The 10,910-nt window shown below is 38.8% G+C and overlaps 1 protein-coding gene across 10 annotated transcripts in view; it reads left to right on the plus strand.

Moving 5' to 3' along the window:
* Positions 1–10,318, plus strand: part of PHF3 (PHD finger protein 3) — a 103,324-nt gene extending 93,006 nt beyond the window's left edge. For all 10 annotated transcript variants that reach the window (XM_019929254.3, XM_019929257.3, XM_019929256.3 and 7 more), the window contains 6 exons: positions 39–174; positions 1,927–2,122; positions 2,631–2,778; positions 4,958–5,047; positions 7,036–7,231; positions 7,454–10,318. In XM_019929254.3, the coding sequence (XP_019784813.2) occupies positions 39–174; positions 1,927–2,122; positions 2,631–2,778; positions 4,958–5,047; positions 7,036–7,231; positions 7,454–9,573 (2,886 nt within the window). In that variant the 3' untranslated portion in view covers positions 9,574–10,318. The remainder of the gene's footprint in view (positions 1–38; positions 175–1,926; positions 2,123–2,630; positions 2,779–4,957; positions 5,048–7,035; positions 7,232–7,453) is intronic.
* Positions 10,319–10,910: the final 592 nt, after the last annotated feature.

Consider the following 10,910-nt stretch of genomic DNA (forward strand, 5'->3'; position numbering starts at 1 on the left):
TTTTTCTGTTAACCTATTTTTACTCTCACTGTTGTTAGGAACCTACAGCTAATAAGGCAATGGAGAAGACAGAAGGATCTGACAAACAGAAAGAAGAGATTGACTCCTTATCTAAAGATACCACTAATCAACACAGACAACATCTTTTTGATCTTAACTGCAAAATTTGCATAGGTAATTTGAAGTATTTCTTCCTAAATGTTGCTTTCATTTTGAAAGGGGAATACTTGTAAATTATAATTTAAATAGGTTTTTGTTTTCCCAGTACTGGTGCAGAGTCAGACTGTGACTTAGTAGTAGTAGTGAAATCAATTTAGTAAGTAGTTCACTAGCATTTCAAAAACAAACGAAAACAGAATAGAAAATATCACGGTGAATTGCACTGTAAAAGATAAGTATGATTTTGAGAGACTTCAGTTCCAGTTATTTATGTATAACAAAAAGACCCACACATGCATACACACACATGTGCACAGACACACAGGGGTATGTGGAGTGTGCGTGTATGTAAGTAATGGATCATGATATAAAATGTTACTTTGCAGATTATGATAAAAATTGCTGAAAACCTGCTTTGGTAGGCCATATGAAACATTTTAGTCTTCTATCTAAGAGCAGTGGGTAGTGATTGAAGGGATTTGAGCAGGGGAATGATATGGTCAGCTTGGAATTTTATGAAGATTTCTCTGACTTTGAGTAGAGATGATGGTGAAAGAAGCCAAGAGAAGAAGGAGCGAGGCTAGGTGGCAGGCGTTTGTGCACTAGTGCAAGAGGGAGATGCAGGTGCTTTTAATTAAAGGGAGGCTTTGAGATACTCAGGTTAGGTAATATTGACAGATGTTAGAGACTGGATTTAGGGCATAAGAAATGGGGATGTGTTGAGCAAGAGTTTAAGTTTATATTCAGTTTATTGGTAAAGGTGGAGGACGAGAGTTTTTTAAACTCTAGAGATGTAGCTCTGGAGTTTTATTTTTTTACTGTGGTATGCTAAAGGACTGATACATACTTTGTTCAGTAAGATGAAAAATTTTTCAGGTTAGTTAACATGCTGCCCTCCATCATTGTTTTAGAGACTAGGCACTTTTCTTATAATAAAAATGACATATCTTCTCAAAATCGTGTGTTCACAGTTGGTACAATGGTAAAGACTTAAAGGGCAGGGTGTTTTTAGACATTGTTATCCCTGAAGAAAGCTATCCATGGTTTACTAGTATTTTTAGTATGCTCATTAGGTTTTTGTCTGGGAAAAATCTTAATAATTTTTTTGTTAATTCTATTAATTTCTACTAATTTTCATGATTAAAGTTATATTTATAATTAATATAATATTTAATATTATAATATTTCAATAAATTTAATGGTAGCACACAAAATATTTGTTAAATACTACTGTACTTGACCTATTTTCATAAAGTTTGAGTTTTCCTTCTTGATTCTATAGAGAAAATCAATGTCATTTTCTAAACTTTTACTAGTGTTTTTTTATGCTTAGTAACTAAGTAGCATTGTAGTATGCATATGTCACGGACTGCTGCTATATGTAACACGAAGTAGGTATACAGATTTTTTTTACTTAGTTCCTCATGTTACCTCTCAAGACTGTTGGAATTTGTTATAGTTTAGTTTAAAAAATGTTTGATAGGGAATCAGGAAACCATTTTTAGGTTCTAGTTGTAATGTTTCCTTTTCAAAAGCTTGTCTGAGTTGTTTAACATTCTCTTTTTTTTTTTTGATTTTTCACATCAGTAAGGGAGGTGTTCTAGAACTCATTGTGAGAAATGATGATAGTTACAAATTACCCCAGTAAATGTATGGTTATGCAACAGTGCAGTCAGGGAAACTGAATAACTTTAGAAGTGAAAATGGATGAAGTTACAGAAATTTCAGTTTACAAAAGTGGTATAAATTGGTGTTTTCTGGCTTCAGGTCGAATGGCACCGCCTGTAGATGATCTTTCTCCAAAAAAAGTGAAAGTTGTTGTTGGAGTATCTCGTAAACATTCAGACAATGAAGCAGAAAGTATAGCAGATGCTTTGTCTTCAACCTCAAATATTTTGGCCTCTGAATTCTTTGAAGAGGAGAAACAAGAGTCTCCAAAGTCAACATTCTCTTCTGCTCCACGGTAATTTTCTGTTAGTTATAATTTCTATTCTTTATAGCTCTTTGCCATATTATACTTGGAAGTCTTCGAAAACTTTAGAAAAGTGACATGTTTCTTAAGAAAGAAACCTTTCTTTTGAGACAGTAACTGTACCTTCCTGTACCCTAATTGAGATTTTTAAAAAGACTCTAAAAGTTAATTTAGAGACTTGAGTGTGTGGGGACTTGACTTTAAAACTCTCCTTAATTGCATTAGCTCCAAGAGGCAGGAGATAAGTCATTAAAGAAAAATTGCTTGCATTTCTCTGGACCATATTAGTCCACAAGACAGCCTAGAAGAAAGACTTTGTAAAAACATGGCTATGTAAATATAAGTACATTAAAGTGAAAATATAAACTCTTTAGTCATAGCCTTTACATATTTTGGTTTTCTTGACATGCTAAAATAGAAATGATTGATGAGTAAATAGAAAATGCATTTATTCATGAGCGGATCTTTAGGCTGAAAACTTCTTAATGTCATTTTTTAGTCCAGAGATGCCTGGAACTGTTGAAGTTGAGTCTACCTTCCTGGCTCGATTGAACTTCATCTGGAAAGGTTTTATCAACATGCCATCTGTAGCAAAATTTGTTACCAAAGCCTACCCAGTGTCTGGTTCCCCTGAGTACTTGACAGAGGTACTGTGAACTTTTCTACCCTTCTATGCCTGGGTTGACATATATGTTTCTGAAGCCACAAGGCAAAGAAACAACATAATAAAATTAAAATATTTAATTTTCATTCATGATAAAAATATTTATTGACAGTGATCCTTAAACCATTCAGTTAATGGAATTATGAGTCCACAAATGGAGTTTTAGAACTGTAGAAAATTGTGCCCTGATGTATTAAATCCACATGTCTTGTACTCGTCCCAAGATGTATTCTCTGTCAGAGTTAAAGATTAATGAGTGTCTGCGTGGATATCTAAGTTTTTCTTTAAGTACAGACTTACGTAAAAGATGGACATATTTATGGCCTACAGTGTTAGCTTGTCAAGGAGAGTTTTTCATTGTTATCAAGTCTTACAATTCCCCTACTGCTTAAATTTCCCCAGCTTCATGACTGTGGTCCTTTACCTGGCCATTTCTGTGAATATAGATACACACCCAGTTGACCCTTGAGCAACACAGTTTTGAACTGCATGGTCCACTTATACACGGATTTCTTCAATAGTGAAAACCACAGTACCACGTGACCCGCAGTTGGTTGAATCCTCAGGTGTGGAACCGTGTATACGGAGGGACAACTGTAGGTTATACTCAGATTATCAACTGCGCAGAGGGTGGGCACCCTTACTTAACCCCCATGTTGTTCAAGGGTGAGCTGTCTAGTTGAGACTCGCCAGTTAGTTGACAGTCCTGAGAGCAGTGACCTTGGTTGCTGCAGTGGTGCCCTTGGTTGGTTTTATACCTGAGGGAATAGGAAGGGACTACTATGCAGTGTTTATGAGAAACAAGCAGCTGTAGTATTATAGTATTAGGATAAGTGAGAAAGTACAATGTTTTCTGAACTCTTTTGAATAAAGTTTGTATTTCTCTGTGTTTCTGCAGAAGGAAAATAAATCAGTATATGTGTACTGTATTTTTGTTGAGATTATATTTTGCTATTATGTTCATATCTATCCTTTTTTCCATACATTCTCAGTCTGCTGACCATAAAGGCAAAAGTTTTTAAAAAAATGGTTTTCAGTATTTTATAAAACATAAATCATATATATGCCTGTTCTTTTTTAAGACTAATATAAACTTTTCTTTGTATTAGGATGAAATTAGTCTGACTCAATGTAATGTTGCTTATCTAATCTCCATCAGCTTATTTGTCTAGTTGTGTTTTTGATTAATAAACGACTTAATTATTTTACATATAGTTTGGTTGACAAGTAATATTTTAGATACATTGATTTTTTAAGAAAAAAATTCAGTGCTTTTCTTTTTGAACAAATCTGTTTAGAAATTTAGTCTTTGATTAGTCCTTGGTGACGATAACTCTTCTTTTAAATGGATAACTAAGTCCTAAACTACAGGACCCTTTTGATTTTAAACAAAACTATTATTCTCTTTTCTGAGCCAGTTTCTGTGTGATTGCTTTCCAGAACTCCACCTCTGCTTTCTACTTATTTTTAGTTTGATTTGGACTAAAATCCCAAATAAAATAAAGCAATTAATCATTTAAATTTAATAGACTTTATATCGATTAATTATGTTTTTTATGATTTTTCTCTCTTCATAAAAAACAAATATACTGATTAAAGTTTGAAATATTCTTAATTGTACAGCTCTTGATTGATTTTATGTATAGTCATCTGTTCTCAGAAAGATTATGCCTTTAAAAAATAATGAACCTTGCATTATTACAATGTTATTCTTTTCTGTGCAAAAATATCCTCTATAATTAAGCTTGATAACTTCTGAAATCCAGCTGTTAGTGATAAAGGCATACCCCAACTCACTACCACCAAAAAAAAGGGAGGGGAGGTGGAAGGGGAAAAACAGTGTCCCCTAATATTTTGGAATCTGTTGTACTCTTCCTGGATTGTCAAAGTGGGATGCTTGCACTGCTGCTTTCTCTTGACCTCAGATTCTTTCTTAACTGTATTTTGGGCATCCATCTCAGTCATTTGGAGTTGACATTTGAGGTAAAGCCTAATTGCTCTTCCTGTACTTTATTATGTTCTCTGATGCATTTTATAATCTTACTTACTTGTTTTTTTTTATCACTGTTTCAGATTAGTCTTAGAGCTAAGTTTGTATGAAGTATAGACATTATAATAAATATAATCTGTATACATTGATCACCTTCATGTCGTTACCACAGGATCTACCAGATAGTATTCAAGTCGGTGGTAGAATATCACCTCAGACAGTTTGGGATTATGTGGAAAAAATTAAAGCCTCAGGAACCAAGGTGAGGAGAACTTTTTTTCACTCTACCAATGTGAGACAGTATTTGAAAAGTAAACCACTGAGAGTTCTTGTGCAGGGTCCCCAGGGGAGGGAGCCAGTACAAGTACTAAATCTGCATAATATGCCTGACAAAGCTGAACTATAGCCATTGCTAGAGCTCAAAGCACAGCATTCCTTTCGTGGTATGCTCTCTCAGTGATTTCTGTCACTGTTTTGAAAGAAATGTTTTAGAGTAAGTATTGAGATTTCATCCTGGAATTTTGCCTTGCTTTGATTGTAGACATTTGTTTTAGTTGGGGCATAGGCTAAGCCGTTGGGACAAAGAGACCCTAAAGTTGTTCATTTTCCTGCTATGTTAGGTGGGTCAGTAGTTCAGGGCTTCAGGCCGTTCGATTAAGCAGGGATGAGGCTCCTCTGTCTTGTTATTTTGCTGTTTGCAAGACTGTTGTCCTTATCATTCAAGCAGGGTCAGAGCTGACTTAGCAGCACCAAGTGGGAAAAAAAGAATGTCTGTCCAGTTGTTTTAGAAGCAAGACCTAGAACTTGCAGTTATCTTTTCACTTCTTCTAACTTCCATTGGCAAGAGCTTACTCATAAACTTCATATGGCTGCTAAGGAGGCTGGGAAGTGTGATCTCTATTGGATGGCCACGTGCCCAACTAAAAGTTAAGGGTTCTCTTTGTAATAGGAGGAAATGAGGAGGATGGATACTGGGAGATAATTAGTAGCCTCTATAGCAATATCTCTCTTTTTCTTTTCTCTCTCTATATCTTCTATCATTTCTTTAACTCAAAGAACATAACTACACAGGAATATTTAATCATTAGAAGAAATCATTTTTCCCTCCAAGGATGGTAATACCCAGCATATTATAGACATTCAAAAAATAAATTTTGAATAAACGAACATTAACTTTTTTATCTTTTATGATCAGAAGTCTTTAGTAAGATTAGTAGTGATCCATAATGGATAATCTTCAGCTGAAAATAATATTTTTTCCAATATAGATTTTAGAATTTAAACTGATACTGTATTAGGATACAAATAAAACTTCGAAGCAGTACAAAAAAGTTACTACATTTACTTGCTTTCACTTTCTCATGATAGCAAAAGTCATAGGAAAGTATTGGGAGGTATTCCTCTTGGTTGTTTGGGGAGTGCTCTTGATCTGCCCCTCTGGTACTGCCCAGTGTGCTTCCATCTGGACTTGTCGGCCCCAAAGGAGGACACTCGGGATGACAGACCTCTTAGAAGAGGTAGAGCCATAGTTCAGCTCATTCATGTGTCTTCTCTAGGATCTTGCATCAGTTTAGGCTTTGCAGTAGATCTGGCTCTCCCCATTTCATTTTTCATGAAGAAGCATCCGTTTTTCACACTACCAAATTAACACCAAATTGGGACTGTCTTTTCTATCTGAAGCAAAGCCAAGAGCCCAGAGGAAAGCAAATAAGTTCCTCAGTAAGCCAAGTGATTTGACAGAACTTATGCTGTGTGTATTTGAGGTCTTTCACCAGCCCCCTTTATTCCTCGATTCAGTCCCTCTAACTTGGATTATCTGTGGATTTGTGCGTTTCTGTGTGTGTGTGTGTGTATGTGGTGGGGCACTGGTGGTGGCTGCTGTTAACTTGCAGTGTGCTGAGAATATAGGCAGCCCTCTGTAGAAGTTACAACTTTGGAAATGAGGACACAGTATAGATATCAGGAGACGTGGCTTTAAATATCTTCTCTGCCACTGACAGGTGTGTCACCTTGCACAAATTAATTACCTTGGGACTCAGTTTCTATGGGACAGTTTCAGATAAAACAGATCCACCAGTGGACCAGCCAGGATCTTTTCCTAAGAGTTGTTTCCTTTTAGTATTCATATCTGCATTTAAGTAGTAACAGTCGTAAAATTCAACAGATTATTACTAATTGAGAATGGTATTTAAAACCAGGCTGTTGTTTAGGTTATTGTTTTAAACAACCATTTGTTATTTGCTTGAATAGGAAATTTGTGTGGTTCGCTTCACACCTGTGACTGAAGAAGATCAAATTTCTTACACTTTGCTGTTTGCATACTTCAGCAGCAGGAAGCGCTATGGAGTGGCCGCTAACAACATGAAGCAGGTTAAAGACATGTACCTAATCCCTCTGGGTGCCGCGGATAAAATCCCACACCCTCTTGTGCCCTTTGATGGACCTGGTAGGTATTCGTTTAAGAATAGAATATGAATGAAGTGAGGTGAGAGGCAGGGCCGGAGCAGGAGAGCGGACTCTGCTTTCCTTCTTGGGGCCCAGCCCTTTAGATCTGCTGTGACAGGGACAGGCACCCATTGAGGAGGCTGTAATAAACTAGATGCAAAATTTTACTCTTTATTGTAATGATTGAGAATGACTATTAATTGATGTTTTTGATTTTGTACAGGCCTTGAACTGCACAGACCTAATCTATTACTGGGCTTAATTATTCGTCAAAAACTGAAACGACAGCACGGTGCCACTGCTGGTGCTGGTCACACAGCTGAGATGCCTGAAAGTGTACCAGTAACATTGCCGCCTGATAAAAAAAGTAAGGTAGAAGTTTCCACAGAGGAAGCAGCAGAAGAAGAAAATGACTTTTTTAATTCTTTTACAACTGTGTTGCACAAGCAAAGAAATAAGCCTCAGCAGACTCTTCAGGAAGACCCTCCAACGGTCATTGAACCTTTAGTGGAAGTCACCAAACAGGAGCCACCAAAACCTTTAAGATTCCTTCCTGGGGTCTTGATTGGCTGGGAAAATCAACCTTCTACTCTGGAATTGGCAAATAAACCTCTTCCTGTAGATGATATCCTTCAGAGCCTTTTGGGCACTACAGCTCAAGCATATGAACAGGCTCAGGCAGGGACAGAACAAAACACTCCTAAAGAAATTCCATTTATAAATGAGCAAGCCGACCTGAAAGCAGAGAAGACAGATGCAGTGGAAGCAACTGATGGTGAAGCCAAGGAAGTGAAGGTTAAAGGAGATAAGCCTTCAGAGTCGGCAGGTAGTGCAGTAGGAGAAGAGGCGTCCGGAATGGGGGCCTCTTCTGTTTCTGCTGGGCCTTTGACAAGTCTTAGTCTCAGAGGTAAACCACCAGATGTTTCTACAGAAGCATTCCTAACAAATTTATCGATGCAGTCAAAACAAGAGGAGACTGTGGAGAGTAAAGAGAGAGCACTAAAAAGACAGCTGCTACAAGATCAAGAGAATAACTTGCAAGATAATTGGACTTCAGATACTAGTTCTCCGTGCAGGTCTAATGTAGGAAAAGGAAACGTAGATGGTAACGTGAGTTGCAGTGAAAACCTTGCTGCTAATACGACACGGGCCCCGCAGTTTATCAACCTGAAAAGGGACCCTAGGCAGGCAGCAGGGCGGAGTCAGCAGGCGTCCGCTCCAGAAAGCAGGGACGGAGATAGCTGCCGGCATGGAGAGAAGCAGCCCCCGCCCGGCCTATCGCACAGGGAGCAGTTAACCGAACAAAGCAGTGTTGAGGACAAGTTGCCTTCTGTAGAGAGAAACTCATGTATTCAGCAGAGTGATGATTCTGGGGCTGTACAGAACTCGCCATCAGCAGAAAACATACGCACCTCTCCAACGGAACAAGCAAAACCCTTACAGGAGGAGATTCTAATGCAAAATATTGAAACCGTGCAGCCATTTCGAAGAGGATCCGTGGCAGCACCGTCGCATTTTGAGGCTGGAAACACACGTCGATCTGAACTTCCTGCTAAGAGCGTCAGCTTCCCCTCCAGAAGCGCCAGCCCCAGAGCAAGTGCAAACTGTTCACCCGTAAGGCCACAGCAGCCCAGCCTTCAGCATCTCAAGTGTAGCCCGCCTGGATTTCCATTTCCGGGGCCTCCACATTTCCCCCCACAAAGCATGTTTGCATTCCCGCCACATCTGCCACCCCCGTTGCTTCCCCCTCCGGGCTTTGGCTTTGCTCAGAACCCCATGGTTCCCTGGCCACCTGTCGTGCATCTGACAGGCCAACCGCAACGTATGATGGGTCCCCTCTCGCAAGCGTCACGGTATCTAGGCCCGCAAAATTTTTACCAGATTAAAGACGTTCGGAGGCCAGAAAGGCGCCATAGTGACCCTTGGGGTAGGCAAGACCAACAGCAACTGGATAGACCGTTTAACAGGGGTAAGGGGGATCGTCAGAGATTTTACAGTGATTCACACCACCTGAAAAGAGAGCGCCATGAGAAGGGGTGGGAGCAGGAATCCGAAAGGCACAGGCGCAGAGACAGAGCCCAGGACAAGGACAGAGACAGGAAGAGCAGGGAGGAAGGGCACAAGGGTCAGGAGAGGGCACGGCCGCCGCACGGGGAGCGAGGAGTGGACGGAAGAGCGAGCAGAGACAGCAGGGCTGTAGACAGGAAGGCAGACACGCCCAAGGGTGAAGACCAGGAGAAGGACAGAGAGCGGGAGAAGAGTAAGCATAGAGAAGGCGAGAAGGACCGAGACAGGCACCACAGAGACAGGGACCACGGCGACAGAGCCAAAGGCAAAAGGTGAAGCCGGCAGGCTGCCGCAGGGGTACATTGAAATAGCTGTTAAACGTTGTGTCTTTAAACCTTTGTATGATTGCCTGCTAGGGTCGTGCCCCCTTTTGCATTTTTAATATTGGTGGTTTGCAGGACAGTAAATTCTGTGTGTTGGTGCAGAGCGCCCCGGGCCACTGCTCTTCATCCCTTCTTCACGCCAACCACCCCCCCTAGTTCTAGGAATTTAATGTTTTTAAAAGTTTTACATTGCTGTATATTCAAAGATTTGTTTTATTAATATGCAATAAAGGCTTAGAAATTTTAGTTTTATTCCTTAATTGGTAAATATGGTTAATCATGGAATATATTTACTGCCTCTAGTGAATGTCCTTTATATAATGACTAATTTGAGAGTAACGTGTACTCTGTAAGTTTGTTTTAAATTGCACTGTTTTTAAAGAAACTGTAGAGGAGCAACAAAAAGCCAAGCAACTTGGTAATTGGATTATATTAATCATTTAGTCGAGCAGTTTTTGACCAAGAATCAGAAACCCAAGGAGTACATTTATTGCTTTAGTCTGCACTCATTGAAGGCGTTTGTTACCGTACTACAGCTTTGTGGTAGTCCATTGTTTTCCTTTTCCTTTTTGGCTCTTCAGAAACTTGAATACTTAAGCTTGTACATGATCTTGTGTTTTGCTATCCTTTTTACTGTACAATGTAAATATTTTAAGGGATATTTTGATTCTAAATATGATAAAAGAATTTCTCACCTATTTTGTGTGTGTGATTTGAAATTCAGTAGTAAAAGAATTTCTTCTTTGAGGCTTTACATACCTTCAGACATTGTTCTTCTCTTACTCAGCCAAGAGCATATAGGCTAAGATGAGGAGAAAAACGATTTCTTTATCTTCGATTATAGGCTATTGAGATAAATCGTATAGTTCTGAAGAGGCTAGAATTTGAAACTGCCACTGAAAAACTGTGCAGCTATAACCCACTTTGTAGGTATGTTTCTGAAAATTGGTACACCGTCAGAGTTTGGTACACTGACTAATCATTGTAAGACCACAAATTTTATTTAAGAGAAACGTATTGTGAATCTTTCTGTAAAACGTGTAATTAACTGTAATTTGTTTGGGGGGTAAATAACTACAGTGTCATATGCTCGTTTTTCTTGAAAGCACAGGGAGGCTGTTGCTAATCCAAACCTAAATTTATTTACACCCTTAACTACATATACTGTATTGATTGCTATAATTTAAAGCAGTGGCTAACACTTGAGACCAAAAGGAGGGAAAGAAAAGCCAGTATTTTAACTTACCTGTATTAATGAAGAAAAATATACATGACTTCACAAAATTAAGA

Source organism: Tursiops truncatus, chromosome 12, assembly GCF_011762595.2.
Source record: "Tursiops truncatus isolate mTurTru1 chromosome 12, mTurTru1.mat.Y, whole genome shotgun sequence".
In the NCBI taxonomy this organism is placed as follows: domain Eukaryota; kingdom Metazoa; phylum Chordata; class Mammalia; order Artiodactyla; family Delphinidae; genus Tursiops; species Tursiops truncatus.